This window comes from Lissotriton helveticus, chromosome 10, assembly GCF_964261635.1.
Source record: "Lissotriton helveticus chromosome 10, aLisHel1.1, whole genome shotgun sequence".
In the NCBI taxonomy this organism is placed as follows: Eukaryota; Metazoa; Chordata; class Amphibia; order Caudata; family Salamandridae; genus Lissotriton; species Lissotriton helveticus.
The window spans coordinates 547,964,976-547,986,547 of record NC_136071.1 but is presented as its reverse complement, the minus strand read 5'-3'; the positions used below and the strand labels follow the sequence as shown (position 1 = coordinate 547,986,547).

The following is a 21,572-nucleotide window of genomic DNA, read 5'->3' as shown; positions in this document are numbered from 1 at the left end:
AGGCGTGGGGTTGTCATTTTCCCATAAAGGACTACAAACATTAGGACACTCCACAATTTTGCTGCACCTTATGCAACACCACTCTCAATCTGAAGACTGCCAATAAAAACCAGAACACGTAGCCAGTTAACACTCATTACTCAAACCGGAGAGACTTCAAAACATGGTTCAATACCTCAGAAACCTTAAACAAGCTGATTGACCACAACTTAGAAACCATACAACTGAGACCAAAGGGCCTGGACACAGAGGCAAATGGGTGATAGCTCTGGTTTAGATGCAAAAAGAACAATTGATGGACAGAATGCAGAACAATATAATACATTCACCCCAGTAGAGATCTGGGCCTAAATCCATCATGGTTTTGCTCACCATGCCATTCCAGTTTGGACCCACCCATATGCAAATCAGTCTTGATCCTGCGCCCAATGGGAACAGTCCAGCCCGAACTGCCAGGTTTAGAGGCATTCTTAAAGACCTCCTTCACAATTACATTGGTTAGAGGACCAACCAGACTCCCATGCACCTACAAAACTGACAACAACTTATAATGGAAAAAACAGACATGGTTGTCTAACAAGCATTCTTCAAAAGCTCAAACCCATATCCTATAGGGCCCCGACATATGTATTTACGAAATATTTTGATGCAACAGCATTAAAGGAGATAGTAGCCTTTGATCTACCCAGACTAAAACTACAAGTCAATGTGACACGTGGTGCTAACAAGGGACCACCTTGTGAGGAAGCTGAATCCAATGGTTTATTAGCAAATTTGTACACACTCGGTTAGAAAACACATGAGGTAATAGCCGCTGGCCTATATTGCCCAGGCCCTTCTAAATTCTAAATACAAGATTCCCATCACATGAAGTCAGATAACTTGATAGGTCAGCTGAAAATTTTGAAAAGCCCACCACACCACATTAATGCATTTTAAATCAATCACATGTGGGTGTAAGTCACTGGCAACAACCCTTATCCTGCGAAGTCAGTGTTTTCATTCAAAATTCTTTATTTCGGCTTGGTAGCCATAAAAGAAACAATGCATGAACATTACATTTAAAATAACAAGAAAAATAGAAACAATACAGCATGGAACTTTACAGCATAAAGCTTTAAAACCATTAGCTAAAAACAATTCAGTACATATTAGGAACAATCAAAATTCAAACAACATTAAAATTCTGTGGTGGACCCCCCACTGACTATTAAGAAGTAGATCAATTCTATCTCTAGAATTGACCCCAATTACAATTGGTGTCCCAGTTTTTTCCTTTGGAAAAAAATAGAATGCAAAAATCTACTAACACTAAATATTATTGATTGATTTGTGTTAGTTGAAAGAATTCTCAAAGCCTGTATGCATGATCTCACGCCTAGCATTAAGCATATAGGTTTGATCCATCTTTTCCTGGCCTGAGCATACACAGGACAAAAAAAGAGGATATGTAGCTCGTTTTCTATCTGGTGGCATTCGCACAAAGAACAAAATTCATCTATGACTGTGGAAGAATTATTTGAGCCCCTAGCCCAACGTGCCAAAGTTGTCTTTGTTAAAAGATTTCCATATCTAAATTTTAAAAATAAGGTTTTGGCAAGAGGGGGCTCTATTTCATCCATAAAAGTCTCAAATAATGGTACATCCTTGAAAGTGAGGAATTTTGTTACTAAGGTCCCACCAGTTGGAGCGCTTATGGTCATATTGACAATAAAAGTCCAGAAGGCCCTTTTTAAGATTAGTTTCGGGTGGGGTGGTAATCGGTCCGGGTTCTCCCAAAAATGTTTCAGACCTATTTTAATAAACCAAGTTTTAACATGTTTAAACCACGGGATGACTTAAGATATCAAGCTCCATGATTTCTTTTAACCCGTCCCTATAGTCTTGTAGTTCAGGTACCCGCCATAATCTAATCTACAGCAACAGTGGACGTATTATGATTTGGTGATCAGTTCTTTTAATGTTTAGGTCGAGTTGAAGAGGTACTAGGGGGGTACCTCTCGGGACCCGCACCAAACTTCTCATAAAATTATTGTCCAGGACGCTAAAATTGTCCTTAGACCCAGGGCCCCAAATTTCAGCACCGTATAACACTGCTGGTTGTACTTTAAATTTAAAAAGTTCAATCGCCGGAGACACGGCTTTGCTAGTGCTCAGGCTTTGATCCCTAAGGATAGGTTTTACATTCTGGAGAAATGTCAACTTACTTTTTTCCATCTGAGCTTTCCAAGAGAAATTGGAGTCTAATGTCACCCCTAAGTAGGAAAAATTGGGGACCGATTCTAGTTTTACTCCTTTTAAGGTTAAACAGCCTTTATCAGATTTGGTTGGATTTAGGGCCATACATTTAGTCTTTTTCCCATTTATCGCCAGTCCCTTCTTACTACAATAACCACTGAAGGAGTTCAGTAGTGCCTGAAGACCTCTTTTGGTTTGGGAAATCAAAATAGTGTCATCAGCGAATAATAGGGAGGTTACCTTTTCACCGTTCAGTTTTGGGGAATCGTTTTTACATCCCTCTAAATATGAGGGGATATCATTCACGAAAATAGAAAACAACGTAGGGGCCAGTACGCAGCCCTGGCGAACACCACGCTCAATTGGAATTTTAGGGGTTAGTTCGCCATTTGGGCCCCATCGAATTCTCGCGAAGTTTCCTTCATGTAACTCTTTAATCTGAACTAATAAGTTATTAGGCAACCCTACTACACTCAGCGTTTTCCATAGGAAATTGCGAGGCACTAAATCAAATGCTGCCCTTAAATCAACAAAGGCAACATATAAATGACCCCTTTTGATCGTGACATATTTCCAATAAAGGCAGCAGAGTCTAAAGATCTGGTCTATTGTGCTAACTTTGGATCTAAATCCAGCTTGATATCTAGTTAGAATTGCCTTTTCCTCCAGCCAATCACTGACACGAAATAAAATGTGTTGTGCATACATTTTCTGGAGTATATCCATTAAACTGATTGGCCGATAATTGGAGGGGTCCATCCTGTCTCCTTTTTTAAAAATTAAAATAATTTCGGTTCCCTTCCAACTTTCTGGGAAGTCTAGAGTACGGGATAGCTTATTGCACAAATAATTAATGTATGGTACCCATACTTTTAAATCGTGCTTATATAAGTCACCCGGAATCTTGTCTAGACCTGGGGCTTTGCCAGATTTTATTTGGCTTATTGCCAACTCAGTTTCCCCTAAGGTAAAATCCAGATACTCTATTGGGAGTTCATGGCTTGGGGCATTCATGTCTTTCTGGGGATCATCGTATTTTTTATAGAGTTTGGTAAAGTGGTTAATCCAGGTTTGTTCATCCAAATAGATAACCTTAACCACTCTACCTACATGGTTCCCATTAGCTACCAGCCTCCAAAATGCTACGTTATCACGTGATTTGGAGGCCAGCAGCAAATCAGCCCATTTTTCTTCTTCCCAAGCTATTTTTGAAGCCTTTTGTGCAGTCTTATAATTGTTCCTAGCTGTAATGATATCTAAGGGTAGCTTAGATTTAATCGCTAGTAAAAGTGCCCTTTTGGACTCTCTGCAAGTTCTACCATACCAGGGTTTGCTGTGAGACAAATTCTGTGTATTTTGCTGGCTTTTCTTAGGCATTTTGGTAACTAAAAGTTTTATATCATCAAAAAAAATTTGATGTAGTATTCTAAAATGAGTTTTGTTTTCCTCTTCCAATGGGACGCAAATAGGTGGCCATCAAGCAGTTGTCTGTACTTAAAATGATTTTTTTTGCCCCCCACTTCCCCCCCGCATTTATCTCTCGTTTTAATTCCCCTTGTGGCAGTTTTTCCTTTTCTCATCACTTTGCGGTTGCCGAAGGGGGGCAGTGTCTAACCAGCCTTCGTCTCCTTCTCACCTCCCCATTATTCCAAGTCTTGTACCTTTGTTATCTTGGAATATTCGTTTGTGCCTTGTGGAAATGAGGAATAGTCTCAAAATGATCTTCCTGTTTGCTTGTCATTTAGAATGATATTTCAGGGGAATAGAGTTTGGCAGTGCTCAGGCAATGGTGTGGGTTATCAAAGAACCTGCACCCTGACAATGGAGATGCTTTTATTTTTTATTCTTCATCTGCATCGTAGTTTAAATCCACCACTCAATTTAATTTACCTGGTATAGATTCTGTAACAGGTCTTTGCATTTGATTGAATAAGAGACACGGAGAAATGTTAAGAAGTAAATGGGAGTACAAAACAAGCAAAATTATCCAATGCAACTGTTCCTCAGATATGGATGTAGATTTCTTTTAATTTAATAAATATTAATCACTTTCTCGTGTGGCTACTTTATACAGATTAAAGTGTCAGCAGACAAGTTTGTGTCTCATTTGCTCATCTCTAATTTCGAAACCAGACCGCCTATTCAAATTATCAGTTCTCAGGCAATTGCCAATGGAACCATATACACAAGCTTAAAAGCTTGGGGAGGGGGGTTGGCCTAACGGCTAAGGCGCTCTACCTCGGACCTGGGGATCTGGGTTCGAGTCTCGGTAACGACGCCAAAAACCCCCTGTGATTCTGGGCAAATTACTTAATCTCCCCGTGCCAAAAAAAAAAATATATGAAAGTGTGTCCTCATGTAACGTAACTGGTGCTATGTAAAGCGCTCTGATAACTGATTCGGTTCGGTTCTAGTTCGCGCTATATAAAACTTTGCAAAAAAAAAAATGTTAAATCTAAATATGGTCCAAAGGAGCCTGCAAAAAGTGTGTATATTTCTGCAAGGATATCGCCATGGTCTAATATGAATGGCCATTTAAGTGATCGTCTGTTATTACTAATATGGATCTCAGTATTATCATTGTTTCTTTGTTCTACTAGAGGAGAGGAAACTGTGTCTTCTAACAATGAGGCTTCCATTTTGAGCTCTAAAGGAAAGTGATCACTTTCTAACCTCTCCTTTACCTCAAAATCAAGAAGATACAACCAGGTTGGTACGGAAGCAATCACGAAGTCTATATTACTTTTACAGTTCCTCCTACAAAAGGTAGGTTTCTTCAAGCTATCAGACGATAACCGTCCATTACAGGCCCTAAGACAGTGTTCAATACATATTTTATTCATTTGAAGAGCCAAGGTTGAACATTTGACTGATTTGACATTGTCCATGGAAGGAATTTTGTTAGCTTGATCTTTCTCTTCGAAAATATCACTGAGACCCATAACTGGCTCATAGTTACAATTTAAATCTCCAGCCAGGATAATAAAATCCTCCCTGCCATCCAATTTACTTAGAAAGCAATCTAATTTAGATAATGTTAAAGATTCCCTTAGTGAGGATGATGGCCTATTATAGATGTTTATTAAAAATAGGTTTTTCCCTTCACATACAGTAATTTTTAGTGCTAATATATCTAGGGAGTTTGTATCCACCACCTCAATACGCGCCCTTAGACGTACTTTCACCCAAGTTAATAGTCCACCCGAGGGCCTTCCACTTCTAGATGGAATCGCACCAATTCCATAAGTCTTGTACCCTAATCTATGTGGTGTATCAACTACCCAAGTTTCCTGAAGCATGCAGAAATCAAAGGAGTCAATGTAGCTAGCCCACTCTGGGTCCCTCAAGTTTTTCGTGACTCCAGCAATGTTCCAGGAGATCAATTTTACTGGCTCCCTTATTACTGCTTTCATTTCGAGCACTACCTTTTGTACCTCCCTGCAGCTAGGTAAAGTTTCAGGTTGTACTACCAATGATACATCTTCAGTTGTTATCATATTAATCAAACTATTCTGAGGTAAAACCGTAACATCTGGTTGAATACAACTCTCACCCAAGATAGATCTATCCCCAGTTACTGGACCAACCAAAGATAGGAACCCACGATTCACCAACACATCAGTTACGTTAACAACGCCCTCCACACTGGGAATTCTTATTCCGCTTCCCTCACCCTCCCATGTCATAAAACATCAATCACAGTCATCTAGGCCACTAAATATGTCAAATCTATTTGTGGTCTCTAGTGGTGTGAATGGTTTTAGATGATCCATTCTTCTATTGTTGGCATTATAGGATCTAGGTTGCACATAGTTCCATCCATGCGGATCGGGGACTGGCACTGGATAGGGCAAATATTGAGGGTTCCTAACATCCTGTATACTTGACGTATACAGAGCGTGATGAGTATTCCCAACACTGCGTGATCAGAGGATAGCTGGTTGGGTGGATTTGCGTTTTTATATGCTGAGGTGGTTGGTGCTGAGATGGAAACACCACTGACCTTGGATAGAAATATGTCAGTGGTCTCAGGATTATACAGTTGTTAGTGGTACCTGGCGGCCAACTTAATATAAATTGGACAGCATTGGGATCCCTGAAATTCACTACCACCACATCACCCTCGATGTCTTTGGGTCTACCCCCCAGCCATTGAAGACGGCGAACATGAACAATTTCGCCACTAATATGATTTGCAATTGGCCTGAATAGACTTAGCCAATGCATTATCTTGTTCTTCAATTGGGCAAAACCCTCCCGCTTATTTGGTTCCAGCACAGGGACCCCTGTTAGGACTACCACAAAAGGTACTGCCTCTGGCGGGAGTTCAGGTAGTGGAGTCCGTTTGGATCTCCCCCACGTGTACTTAGAGCCCCCCGCGTCCCTTGTTGGTCTCTCTAGGAATGTATTTGCCATACTAATAGAAGATTTATCGGCTAAAATAGCCGGTGACTGCTCTGATTTTTTTTGTAGCTGTTTGGGTGGTAGGTTGGGTTGTGTGGTCGTTTTGTTCCCCATGTGCTTTGAAGTGGAAGGATTCATAGTTAGAGTAGGAATTGGGACAGAAACTGAAACAGTTGATATAGATTGAGATGGTAATGTAATGTTTTGAGTTACATTACTTGGAGCTGCGTTGGTAACAGCTTCCTTACTTCCCAATGCCTGCTCGATTTTGCTTAATCTAAGTTCCACTTCAATCAGCCTCTCTAAAATTGATGCCGAGTACGTTTTAATTAGACTCTCTAGAGTATCCAATGTAACAGGGCCTTGGTTGACTTGGGCCACGTTAACAGACATAGTAGTATCCAAACTAACATTTTTATCTATAGACATGTTGGGTGAAAATGGTGATGTAGTGTTAGTTCTTTCTCCAGCTGCTAATGGATTGTTGGAGTTTCTAACAGTAATCTTCATCTTTTTCCCAAAGTCGGAGTGGCTCAATTTGGTTTGTTGTAAATCCCCCCTTTTCCGCCGTTTTTTGTTTGGGGGTGGACCATATATTCTAGGTGCTGGCGTAGATGCTTTTGCCCTATTTCGTGTTGTTTTGGCTAGCATGGGGGTAACTGCCTTGACTAAACTAGGAGTACTCATATGGGTAGTTAAAGGAAGGTCAATCGTATCCAGCTTGGGGGAAGCAATTGATATAGGTGTGATGTCACTCGCTTCCAAGGGCTGGCTATCCAATATATGTACAATGTCATTGGCATTCTGGGTAATCTCATTAGTAGAAGTAACAGGAAGCAATAAAGGTAGAAGTAATGGTGACACTACGCTGTGCTTCATGCTCTCCACGGAACGACGGCGTTCAGCTCGTCGCTCCGCCAGTACAATTTCCTTGGGAGTGTCAGTGGTGGATTTTGTAAAATAATTGTCGAGGGTTTTATTTAACAAACCCCCCTGTTTGTCAGACATACTCAGTTCAGAACTGGCAATATCACAGAATACAGAACAACAGACCGGAAATATCCAATCAAGCCTATCTAATGTCTTTTTCAATAACAAACAAAAAAGGAAAAATACCAAAAATCAGCGCCCAGTCCGGTCTCCTCGAGTCTGAGGGTCTCAGAGGGTCCGCCCTTAGTCCGGGCTTTGTCCCGGAATATTGTCCCGCACACGCGTCCCGCTCACGCGTTGCTACACCAGCTCATATACAGAAAGCCAGTGAAAAGGGAGGAGTCACGGGAAGAGGCGGCAGGTGTGCAAGGTGTTCCTGCGCACAGCCTGGTGGGCCTCGCAGTCCCGTTCCGATACCAGCAAGATTACCCCAAGCGCTGCTCTCCTCTTTCACGGCAAGTTCCAACAAGGTAAACACAGCAAACAGTCCCAATCCGTTTGCGAGTCAGTGTTTTAGTAGTGCATGCGACTGAGTAAAGCTAGTGCTGGTTTACAAACCAAGCATCCAACATAGAATAATGAGTATCCATGAAGGCAAACAGACAAAAAGAAAATCACAATCATTTTAATTAAACACTTTACTGTGGATACCACTTGATCAAAGGTTTGAAAAAATTGTTAAACGGCTTACTTTAAAAGGTTGTGTGCTTGCCATCAGCTTTGTGTCCAATAGTCTGTGAAACAATTTCAAAAGTAAATATTAGGAATAATTTAGAAACTTTAAAAACATGTAATTTTCCATTTAAAAATCTGAAAACCACATTAATTTATTTCCGTAAACGCTTCCTTAATTTTGGTACAACAATTGGATTTCTCAAGTTCTCTGTCGATAAATGAAAGCAAGCAGAAGACATTGGCTACTGAGCTACCAATAAAGGCTGCCGTTCTAGGTAAAACACAGGAGAGGTCCGGTCAAGCTTGTTCTATTTAATTACACTGCTTGCCTTACCTTCATATATTTCTTAGAAATTAATATTTGTCAGTGACAAAGTTGCTTGCTACGTCCAAATTTACAGAATAGAAAGCATTCTTGTAATTAAATATTTTGCTTTCAGAATGTTAAAGCGGATTTATACTTTAACCAATGCAGATTCAGACAGTGATGAGCAGCTCAGTAGTCTAACTACAAGTTAAAGGAATATGCTACTTACCAGTATGCATCTGTTCTTGGCATGTAGGGCTGCTGACATTCATATCTGTGCATAGATCGCCGCCTAGTGTTGGGTCCCGATGATTGCACATTGTTGTCCTGGAAGAGTCTTCGAAGTATCACGAGATAGGTGGCTCCTCCCCTGGACTACAGTGCGCATGAGCATCCCCTCCATCCTCAGATTGTTTTTCGCCATTGTGGCAGAGATGGAGTATGATACAGTAAGTGATGTCCATGCTAGAGATTAATTCTGAGTGCTACAGCTGCGACAGGCACCGGGGAGGAGGGCGGGCGATATGAATGTCAGCAGCCCTACATGCCAAGAACAGATGCATACTGGTAAGTAGCATATTCCGTTCGAGGCATGTGGGCTGCTGAATTCATATCTGTACATAGACTGGATAGCAGTCTCCCCCTTCGAGGTGGTTGCCCATGCCAGCTGCAGCAGTCTGAAAAAGAGTCTTGAGAACAGCCTGTCCTACAGCTGCTTGCTGCTTGGAATGTACATCTACACAGTAGTGTTTGGTAAATGTATGTATGGTAGACCAAGTGGCTGCTCTACATATTTCTTCTAGAGGAATGTTTCCTAGGAAAGCCATGGATACCCCTTACTTGCGTGTTGAATGCGCTCTTGGGGGGAACCGTTAACGTGCGTTTAGCTTTCTGATAACAAATCTGTATGCACTTAACAATCCATCAGGCTACACCGGATTTGGAAATGGGGTTGCCTTTATGCTGTGGTGAAAAGGCAACAAACAGTTGCTTAGTTTTCCTGAAATGTTTTGTCCTGTCTATATAGTACAGGAGAGCTCTTTTGACGTCTAGTGTATGTAGAGCTCTTTCTGCCACTGAATCTGGATTTGGGAAGAACACTGGCAGTTCTATTGTTTGATTGGTGTGAAACTGGGATACCACCTTTGGCATAAATTTAGAGTTTGTACGTAGCACTAACCTATTTGCGTGAATTTGGATGAATGGCTCCTGAATAGTTAGGGCTTGCAGCTCACTAACTCTTCTAAGGGATGTAATCGCCACTAAAAAAGCCACTTTCCACGTTAGGAATAGTATTTCACACGAGTGTAGAGGTTCAAAAGGTGGTCCCATCAGTCTGGTTAGAACCACGTTTAGGTTCCAGACAGGTGAAGGTGGGTGTCTTGGAGGAATCACTCGTTTGAGTCCCTCCATGAAAGCTTTAATAGCAGGTACTCTGAAGAGTGAAAGGTGCTGCCTGTTTTGAAGATAAGCTGCCACCGCAGCTAAATGTATACGTATGGAACTGTAGGCTAAATTGCATCTGTGTAAATGTAACAGATAACATATGATGTTTTGAGTTGATGCATCTAGCGGATTTACGTCATTATTGTTACAATAGATGACAAATTGTTTCCACTTTGCCGCATAGCATGCTCTGGTTGTAGGTTTTCTTGCCTCCTTGATAATATTCATGCAGTCAGGAGGCAAGTTCAGGTAACCAAACTCTATGACTTCAGGAGCCAGATCGCAAGGTTCAACTGTTGAGGATCTGGGTGCTGAATGTCTCCATGGCTCTGCGTTAAAAGACCGGGTGTTAATTGCAGCCTTTGATGAGGCACCACGGAAAGTTCTAGGCACGTGGTGTACCACGGTTGCCTCGCCCACGTTGGAGCAACTAGGATGAGGGTCATTGAGTGTTGTCGTAGTTTGCGTGCCACTAGTGGTATGAGCGGGGCTGGTGGAAAAGCGTACGCAAATATGCCTGACCAGTTCATCCATATCGCATTGCCCAGAGACTGCGGGTGTGGAAACCTGGCGGCGCAGCTTTGGCATTTTGCGTTTTCCCTTGTGGCTAACAGGTCTATCTCTGGGTGACCCCACTGCTGGAAGTACGGTTGTAGCACTGAGGGCTGTATCTCCCACTTGTGCATCTGGTGGCTATGTCTGCTGAGCAGATCCGCCATCTGGTTGTCCCTGCCTGGGAGGTGTTACGCCATGAGGAATATGTTCCTGGGCGTGGCTTGGATGCCGAGGAGGTAGGCTGCGTGAGCTCGGAGCTCCGTGCCCGATCCCGGATAATATCCTGATAATTCATTTGAACCCCGAGATAAAGAACATAATCCGATACTGGACGATACTGCGGAGGGTCCGGAACCCACGGAGGGCGACACCGAGCCTTCCCACAGCAGTAACTCGACTCTGAAAGCTAAACTTGGCCGGGAAGTCGCGGACCCCAAAATGGCGGCGAGGGCAGGAGATAGCTAGAGACGGAGATGTCTGCTCGGAGACCCACCGCTGATCATTCCTAACCACGCTAGAGGCGTTGGTGGCTGCGTCGCGCCCCTCCCCGGGTGCCAGTTGGACAATAGGCGCGCCCTTGGACGGTGGTTGAGGACCGTCTCAGGCTTGGGGCAATAGCGGTGCGACAGTGACCCGGAGGAGAGGACCCCGGCCCTCTAGCGCGACTGGCGCGGGCTAGGCCGCGGACGCTTGGTGCTGCCTGCTTCTTGGTGACATTTCTGGGCCTGAGCACTAGGCCGGAGATCGGTGCCTGGCGACGATCGGTGGAAGACCTGGTGCGCACTTGCAGACCGTCACCCGTCCAGGCCCCAATGGGGAAGCCGAAGGGGAAGAGTGATGGCGTGACTGACGCTGAGACGGCGGACGGAGCGGAGAGAGACCAAGCGGCGTTACAGCGGATGCAGGACCGTATCTTGGAAGCCATCGCTACCACGAAGGATGCCCTGCAGCGAGATATAGCTCAGGTGGCAACGGGCTTGGGTCTCTTGAAGGCCGACCACGACAAACTGAAGGACAGGGTGAAATCTGTGGAATCTACGATCAAAGACTTGGCCCCGGCCCAGGCAACGGTAAAGGCCCAGATGGCCGACGTGATGGACCGTCTGAAGGTGTTAGAAAGGAGGGCCGAGGATGCGGAAAACAGGAACAGGCGCAACAACATACGCCTGGTGGGCCTGCCGGAGAAGATTGAGGGCGACGACATGGTGGGCTATTTAGATAACTGGCTGCGGATGGAGGTGGCGCCTGAGGGTCTGTCCCCCTTCTTCTCCCTGGAGCGGGCGCATAGAGTTCCGGCGCGTCCGCCAGCATTGGGCCTTCCACCTCGCCCGGTGGTGTTCAAGTTGCTCCATTACCGGGACAGGGACTGGCTTCTGCAGAGGGCGAGAGAGGCAGGGCCCTTCCAAGTGGAAAATAGCAGAGTCACCATGTTCCCGGACTACACATTTGAGACTCAGCGACTCCGGGCAAACTTCCTGTCCCTCAAGCGGGAGCTCCGCCAGGAAGGCATCAAGTACTCCCTGTTTTTCCCTGCCAAGCTCAGAGTGGTGGTGGATGAAAAATCTCTATTCTTCATGTCTTCCGCGGACGCATGGGAATGGTGGGACACTTATAAGGCTGGTACGGACGGTGCTAAGGCCAGGGAGGAAGAGGCTAAGATGGACAGGCCGATCAGGCAATCACAACGGATCAGGAGGAACCGCAAGAGGACCGGGAAACCATCGATGTCGCAGACGGAGGCGGAGAGGCAGGCGGCCCTGCAGGCGGTGGTGGACTTATCCAGAGCCGCCAGAACTCAGTCTGAGAAGGGTACGGATTCGGAGGCCCCGGGCACGGGTTCAGAGACAGGACAATCGGAATTTGGCGGAGCCCGGGGCCCTAGTGTGACGCCGCAGACCTCGGGAGAAATCCTGGAGGCGTGCTGAACTGGTTTGGCGGAATGGACTAGCTGGTTGGACATCGGGGCGATGGACCCGCATCGGATGTTGACTGAGGTTTTGGGGGGCTGTAATGTGGGGATTGTGGGATGGAGATCGCGGGGCTGATTTGTTGGAGGATTTCTAGCATTGAGCCGCGCCTTACTGGCCCCTAAGGTCATCGCAGTGGAGACTGCGAACATTACCACCTTTCCTTGAGGGGTGGTCGGGAGTGTTGGTTTGGATGGGGGTACTTCCAGCTGTGGGGGGGCCTGTCCTGGGGGGGTGGGAGTTGCGAGCGGTTGGGGTTGCTCGGGGGGTTGTAGTTCATGGAGGGGTATGGCTTCCTGTTTGGGGGGGATGGGGGGGAGGGCCCGTGGTCGCGGGATTTATACGACCACTGTTCTTTACTGTTTGGTCCGGTTGTGTAGAGGGGAATGGCTAGTACCGGAGCGTTGAAATGTGTGACCTGGAATGTGCGGGGTATGCAGTCCATGACGCGCAGACATAAGATTCAGGCGTACCTCAAACGTAGGGGGGTTCACATAGCGTTCCTGCAGGAGACGCACCTAAATAAGCAAGAGGGGGCGGCTCTCCAAAGGCGCTGGAGGGGGCAGTTATTCTATACGACATTCTCGGCATTTGCGAGGGGGACTTTGATTTGGATACGGGCGGGGGTCCCCTTCCAGGTATCGAAGTCGTCGATAGACCCAGAGGGCAGGTATGTGGCGGTGGAGGGAAGGCTGAGAGGCAGGATGATTTCTCTCTGTAATGTGTATGCTCCTAATGTAGATTTGCCTGCTTTCTTGTCTACCATATCGGGCAAATTGGCGGGTTATTTGGCGGGGCCGGTCCTTTTGGGGGGAGACTTCAACTCAGTTGAGGATGTGCTGCTAGATAGATCCCATCCCCCGCTGCGCGCGTCCCCGGCACATAGGATTGCCAAGCGTAGAATGGAATGGCGGGAGAGCTGGGCCCTTACGGATGCATGGAGGGCGTTGCACCCCACCATTAGGGACTACTCCTTTCACTCGCACCTACATGATTTGCATGTGAGGCTGGATGCGTTTCTTTGTGCGGAATGTGTGCTCCCAGCGGTGGGGGGGGCGGAATACTTGGCCAGGACGATATCAGACCACAACCCCTTGTTGATGTCTCTGGAATGGATGGTGACTGTTAACTGCGTGCCAACCTGGCGCCTGCAACCTGATACCCTGGACGACCTGTTGTTCAGGGAGGCCCTGAGTGAACGTATTGAGGGGTACTTTGAGGAGAACGGTGGCTCGGCTTCCACGAGGGCGGTTGAATGGGACACTTTCAAGGTGGTGGTGCGGGGACACTGTATTGGGCACACGGCGGGAGCGCGAAAGACTCTGTTGGATGATTTAGACAAGGCTGAGACGCGGCTGAGAGATTTTGAGAGGAGGCGCCCGAATCACCCTGAACTGCAGGAGGAGCTTAGCGGGGCGCGGGAAGGGATGGCGGTGGAGCTGGAGCGGCTGCGCAGCTTCGACCATAAGGCGTACGTGACGAGGGCGCATGCGGAAGGTGATAAGGCGGGGGCGATGTTGGCTTGGCTTGCTAACCCTATCCGGGGGGGAGGGCCGATCATGAGGATCCAGGAACCAGGGGAGGAGCCTTGCCACTCCCAACCCGGGATCCTGAACAAGTTCCGAGCTTATTATGAAGGGCTTTATCTGAGTGGTGAAACGGGTGGGACGGATGAGCTTGAGGAGTTTTTAGACGGGTTGGAGTTACCACGAGTGGAGGACTCGGAGGCAGAAGAATTAGGACGGCCCATCTCCCTCGGAGAAATAGGCTGTGCTGTAAAACAGATGGCTAGAAACAAGACCCCGGGCCTCGACGGTCTACCGATCGAATTTTATGGCAAATTCCTAGAACGTCTTGCTCCACGGCTGCGCGAGGTATATAATGAGGCGCAGGAGATAGGCCGACTCCCGGGCTCTATGCGCGAGGCCCTCATGATTCCACTATTAAAGCCGGGCAGGGAGAGTGCGGCACTGTCCTCGTATCGTCCGTTATCTATGTTGACGACGGACTATAAGATCCTCAGTAAAATTCTGGCCAACAGACTACTAGTGCACATGACGAGCCTGGTTCATGGTGACCAGTGCGGTTTCATACCAACGCGCAATACCACTCATAACATCCGTAGACTCACGAGACTGATGGGTGCGGAGTGGCCGGACACCGTCTCCCCATTTGTCCTATCCATCGACATTGAGAAGGCATTTGACAGCCTCGAATGGGGATATCTGTATGAGGTGATGCGTCGCTTTGGGTTGGGTGACGGTTATATACGGTGGACCAAGGTACTCTACACTGAGGCGGTAGCTAGGGTCCGGGTGGGTGCACTGATCTCGAGCCAATACCCGATTAGGCGTGGTACTAGACAGGGTTGCTCCCTGTCCCCACTGCTGTTTGCGTTGGCAATGGAACCCTTCGCTGCGGTAGCCAGACTGGGCCGCCACTATGCCGGCCTGTCTTTTAGGGAGAGGCCACACCTCATATCCCTATATGCGGATGACTTGTTGATGTTTCTGGCCGATGCCGGCGCCGACCTTCAGGGGGCGCGGAAGCTACTGGAGCAGTTCGGTGGGCTGTCGGGACTGAGGGTCAACTGGCCCAAATCCTGTCTGTTTCCCCTGAGGTCGGGAGAGCTGTGTCCACTCACTGCTCAGGAACTCCGTTGGGAGCCGCGCTGCCTACATTATCTAGGGGTTTATGTTTACCACACCCCATCCGACCTGCTAGAAGGCAACATAATTCGCTGTATTAACGCCTTGCGTGGGTCTATGGACTTCTGGGCGTCTCTACCGCTCTCCCTGGCTGGTAGAATTTCCCTGCTTAAAATGGTAGCTCTACCCAGGCTACTATATTATTTTAGGACACTGCCGGTATGGATCCCGAGTTCGATTTTCAAACGTCTGAGGTCACTGGTTATAGCGTTCCTGTGGGGCACGGGTAGGAGACGCATAGCGCTCGATACGCTGTTGCGCCCCAAAGATGAGGGAGGTATGGCAGTGCCCGATTTCGAGGGCTATTACCTCGCCGCGCAGCTGCAGACTTTTACTCAGGAAGTGGCTAGAGCGTATAGAGGCCCCGAAGACATGAGAGCCGTAGGCACCCCACGACACGTTCTAGCTTATATTACGCTACACCAGAAACTCCGAGTGGGAGTCCTGACGACAGAGGAACGGACTTTCCGTCTATGTTGGGATCGAGCCCGTAAACGGGCGGGTGTCCGCCTTATGTATGCCCCCGAAATACCGCTGGGAATGGTCACTGCCCTCCCACATGGAGGTGATTGGTCACGCTTGTTAGAGTGGGAGGAGGCGGGAGTGCACGTGCTCGGAGACCTCTACGAAGATGGGGTGTTACTCCCATTTCAGGACCTGCAGGAGAGATTTGACCTACCGAGGGGCGACTACCTGCTGCACGCGGCAGTCACGGGCGCCATGCGAGCCCATTGGGGGGATGGGCTGAAGGAACCGGGCACCGCGATGGCCTGCCAGTACGCCATGATGGCAGCCGGAACCTTTAAGGCCGTCACGTGCCTGTACTCGAGAATGCAGCGGGAGGCCCTACAGCCTTTAGCAGCTCTAAAAGCCAAGTGGGAGCTGGACCTCCAGATGGAGATACCAGACACGACCTGGGGCCAACTGCTGAGGAGGGCGCGGAAGAGCTCGAGGAATGCAAGGTTTCAATTGATCCACTTTTATGTTGTCCACAGGGCGTATCTCACGCCCGGGAAACTCCGCCAGTACTTTGGGACGACCGACGCTGCTTGCCCCAGGTGTAATACAGTGGGGGCGGACCTATGTCATATGCTGTGGGACTGCCCTACGTTGGGCGACTATTGGCAGGAAGTTGGGCGGGCACTTAACGGCGCGACGGACAGGGATATCCACTATACCAAAGCTGTTGGCATCCTTCACTGGTTCCAACACACACCTAGGAATACGCTGTCGAGTAAATTCATAGACTTAGGGCTTATCTTAGCCAAGCGGGAGATCACACGTAATTGGAAGTCCAAAGTGGGGCCCACGTATAAAAGATGGTATGGGGAGTGTCTGAGATGGGCCGCATGTGATAGTACCTTACGATACCAGATGGCTTGGAGGTCGAATGACGAGAAAGCGCTGGAAAGGGCGACTGCATGGGAGGTGATGGTGCAGGCGCTCAGGGATGTAGACGATGGGGGGCAGGAAGGCGAAAGCGAACTAGATGGAGCGGACCCTGACACTACACAGGAGAACACATCTTAGTGAATGTTTGCTTCCTCCTTGACACACCGGGCACTAATGCATGGTTACCCAAGCGCAACGCGACCACGGGGGAGGGCGGGTAGGAAGCTAGATTGGAGGGTTGTTGGGGTACCGAAATTAAGAGTGGTGGGGGGGAGTAAATTGCGAAAGCATTCCAGGGATGTATGCACAATGAAGCGGTCAGACACTGTAAAAGGAACGGAACCAGACTGGTTATGGAGCCACACCTTTCAAGAGCGGGATGACTTCCCCGGATGGAGAACAATTGTCTTTAATGATGTCGGCTCTTGTCATGCTACTTTTGATGCATACCCTGTCTGTACATTTATACTGGTGATGCAATAAAAATGATGTTAAAAAAAAAAAAAAAAATGAGGAATATGTTCCTCTGAATGGCCCACTTCCACATGCTTTGCGCTAGATGTGACAACTGTGGAGAGTGTGTCCCTCCCTGTTTCTGTATGTAGTACATGGCAGTCATGTTGTCCGTGCGGATCAACACGACTTTGTTGCACAAATGTACTTTGAACGCCTTCATTGCCATAAATATTGCCATCAGTTCCAGCAGGTTGATGTGCATTCTCTTTTGCTGTGTCGTCCATCGTCCCTGCACTGTGTAATGGAGGATATGCGCTCCCCATCCCAGGAGAGATGCGTCCGTCGTCAGCACTATTTGTGGTACAGGCTCTTGGAACGGTCGTCCCCTGCAAAGGTTTTGTGGGTTCCACCAATGCAGAGAGTTGTATGCGCGACCGGTCACCAACACTAGGTCTTTCAACTGTCCTTGAGCCTGGTTCCACTGCCGTGCTAAGCACTCCTGAAGCGGACGCATGTGTAGTCTCGCGTGAGGGACTATGAAGATGCAGGAGGCCATCATGCCTATCAACTGCATAAACACCCTTGCTGTGAGCGAGTGTTGGGGTCTGAATTTCTGAATCAGCAATTGAATGCTGTTGATTCTTGCTGAGTTTGGCTGCGCCTTTGCTGCCAGAGTGTCTATTGTTGCTCCCAGGTACTGTTGTACGTGGGCGGGTTGAAGATGAGACTTTGGGTAGTTTAATGAGAATCCGAGGCTGTGTAGGAGGTGAATAGAGCGGGACATGTGGCTGGCACATTGCTGGGCTGACTTTGCTTGGATAAGCCAGTTGTCCAGATAGGGGTAGACGTGAATATGGTTCCTCCGTAGGTGCGCAGCTACTGTCGCTAGGCACTTGGTAAACATCCTGGGGGCTGTTGTCACCACGAAAGGCAGGACCTTGAACTGGTAGTGCTGATTCTGTATGGTAAACCTGAGATATTTCTTGTGTGCTGGATGTATCGGTATGTGGAAATAGGCGTCTTTTAGGTCTAGTGTTGCGAGGAAATCTCCCTGACTGAGCAATGGTAGAACCTGCTGTAAAGTGAGCATGTGAAAATGTTCTGACATGATGTATTGGTTTAGGGGCCTGAGGTCTAGTATTGGCCTGAGAGACCCGTCCTTTTTGGGGATTAAAAAGTACAGCGAGTATACCCCTGTACCCTGTTGCTGTACAGGTACGAGTTCTATGGCCCCTTTTTGCAGCATGCTGATGACTTCTTGCTGCAATAAGTGTATGTGCTCTGCGGACATAGGACGGTGTCTTGGGGGTATGTTGGGTGGAGTGGAGATTAGCTCTAGACAATATCCGAACAGGATAAGTTGTCTCACCCACCTGTCTGTGGTAATGCTTTCCCAGACTGGCAGGAACTGTTGTAATCGCCCCCGACCGGTGTTACATGGTCTGGGGGCAGTGACAAGGCGTCACTGTTTAGTATTGGCGGAGGATCTGGTGTTGTTATTCCCTCGTCCTCTGCCTTTGTTGCTGTTGCCACGGTATCCACCTCTATTGTTTTTATTATAGGTGGTCTGTGTGTTCCCTTTATTGTATGGAGTCTGCTGGAATGCCTGGCCTCGTGCAGCTCCTCTGTTACCGGAGCGACGAAAGGAGCCTCCTCTGAATTGTTGCGACTGCAAGGCACCCATAGACTTGGCTGTCTCTGTGTCCTTTTTAATCTTCTCTAATATTGTGTCCACATCAGGACCAAATAAATAATCAGGGTTCACAGGCTGATTTAATAATGTGGTTTGAATCTCAGGTTTGAACCCAGAGATGCGTAACCAAGCCTGTCTCCTGAGCATGACACTTGTATTGATGGCCCTGGCTGCGGTGTCTGCTGCGTCTAGCGCACATTTAATTGATGCGTTAGATATGAATTTTCCCTCTTGTATCAGTGTTTATGCTCCCTCCTTGTAGGCATCAGGCAAATGTTGTAGCAGTTGCTCTAGTGTGTCATAATGTGCCCTATCATATCTGGCTAATAGGGCTTGTGTATTAGAAATTCTTCATATATTAGCTGCTTGAGCAGCCACCCTTTTTCCAGAAGCTTCTAATATCTTAGACTCCTTGTCTGGAGGAGGAGCATTCCCAGTGGTTTGTGAGTTGGCACGCTTACGAGCATTTGATACCACCAAAGCTCTTGTGGTTTCCTTGAAAATGTCTCCTGCGTGTTTAAGGACACCTTTCAACATTGGCAATGTTTTGACTGATTTCTCTGAAGAGGAGAAAGTGTCAAATAGGAAGTCTTGTTCAATTGGGTCAGCATGCATTTCCACCTCATGATTGTGTGCTGCCCTTTCTATTAATGTGTTAAACGCAGCTGTATCCTCTGTTGTCAAAGGCTTGACAGGATAAGAAGGAGTGTCAGGAATAGTCTGTGACTCCCCCGGGTCAACAGGGTCTGCCCAGGCTTGAGTCTGGTCATCCTGATCCGTGTCCACAGGGTAATTAAATTCTTCATTGTAGTCATACCCCATATCCTCATCAGTGCGTGTGGGTGAGTATGCAGAGGTGTCCTGGCCATGGTACCTTACAGACTCAAAAAGGACCGGTGATGTGGAAGAATCGCTTTTCTTTTTGAGTGGAATTTTATATGTTTCAAGAGGATTTTCTGATCTGATCTTCCTCTGATAAATAGTAAGTCTGCCAGAGTCGGAGTTGATATGCAGCTTCGACTGGTCATCACAGGAGGGCTCTTGGTACACAATGTCTTCTTCTAGAGAATGACTCCGTTTCCCCATCGACACCTTCTTGGACGTTTCGATCCCTGTTTTCGGATCGAACGCTTTAGGCCGTGCAGTTGGGGGCAGTCCGAATTTTATCGGTGGCATAGTATTTGTAGACTGACTGACCTTCTTTGGGGTTGGCGTCGTCATTGGTCCGACCGACTGACTTTTCGCCAATATGTTTTTGGCCTTGCGTCGACTTGGGCGCCTGTTGCGTTGGAGGCGCGGTCTTCTGCCTCGACTCGACGTGGTCCTTCGAGCCGGCCTTTGACGAACTGTGGCCTGTCGACTCGATGCTTCGGATCGGGAACCTTCCGAGACTCGAGTCCCTTATTTGTGTCGCTGTCAGTCGACGTCGACCTCGTCGGTTCGACGTGCCGGACTTTAGTTATGGACTTTAGCGTACCGATCTTCGGGTCGACACCCCTTAGTTGTGACCCCACAGGCTCGTCGACACCTTTCTTCTTTGTCGAATCCGATGGATCCGAACTCTTCGATCCGAAGACTGTCTCCAGCAGTTTCGGTTTCGTTCTTGACTCCATGGCTTTCGGTTTCGATTTAACCAGTGACTGGTAATGTTCGACCGATGGCTCGTGTGATATATTCTTAGCCAGGCCGAGACGCGGGGCTATAGAATGTTCGTCATGATCTTGGCTAAGGCCTGTTGGCGATGCCTCGACCTGAGCCCTTGGAAGTCTTTCCGTGTCTGTTATGGGCCCCGTACTCACTGTTGGGCCTGGTTCATCGCTCGAGTCGTCATCGACGGCTCCGATGGCCGATGCGTCGTCCCTTACCTCGACGACGTTTTCATCATCGATTATTTCTTCGTCGTCTTCATAATAGTTGGAGTCATGCTCCGAACCGAGATCGGACTGCTGTTCTGGATCCTGAGTCTCGACGACCTCATCGTCTTCTTCATCGAAGATATTCACCGGGTCGGGCGCTGGCCTCGTCATCGTCTGCCTCGCTGCGCGTCGAAGTCGAAGCGTCTTCGACCTGAATTGAGCACAAGCTAGGCAGTTGGCCTCATTGTGCTCCGGAGATAGGCACTTGTTGCACACCGGGTGTACATCGATGTGTGGGTACTTAGAATTACAAAGGGGGCATCGTTTGAACGGGCTCCGTTCCATCGACGATCGGGCCTCTGGTGTCGAAAAGGCCACGGGGCTCTCTTCGACGTCCTGATCGAAAGAACTGGAACAAAGTACTCGCCACCGATCGAAATGACAATACCGACGACCCCGAAGGCCATTTGGCCTTTAGAAAAGTTTCCGGAGGATGGAGGGGATGCCCATGCGCACTGTAGTCCAGGGGAGGAGCCACCTATCTCGTGATACTTCAAAGACTCTTCCAGGACAACAATGTGCAATCATCCGGACCCAACACTAGGCGGCGATCTATGCACAGATATGAATTCAGCAGCCCACATGCCTCGAACATCGTATTTCAAGTACAATCAAAGTACAGTCTGGATTCCAATAGACTTATCTTAGAAAACCGATGCATAATTAATAGTCATGAAAATAATAACTTCAGGGATTAACAAACCTTTTCATAGCATGAATAACTTTACCTGTGGTGCAATAGATAAAGACTAAGATAGCATACCAAGAGAGGAATTACAAGGGGTGGGGTTATAACGTTAACGAGTTGCACAAAGAAAGGAGAAGGGAGGAGAATCAAGAAGGATGCATGCGGATATTCTGCTAGTACATCTGTGCAAAGTATGC

General features: G+C 47.7%; 1 protein-coding gene across 2 annotated transcripts in view; it reads right to left on the bottom strand.

Annotated features, from left to right (window-relative positions):
• The window catches only part of PARN (poly(A)-specific ribonuclease), a 637,089-nt gene that overhangs the window by 334,656 nt on the left and 280,861 nt on the right, over window positions 1–21,572 (bottom strand). For both annotated transcript variants that reach the window (XM_078663093.1, XM_078663092.1), the window contains exon 15: window positions 8,264–8,306. In XM_078663093.1, coding sequence (XP_078519219.1) covers window positions 8,264–8,306 — 43 coding nt within the window. The remainder of the gene's footprint in view (window positions 1–8,263; window positions 8,307–21,572) is intronic.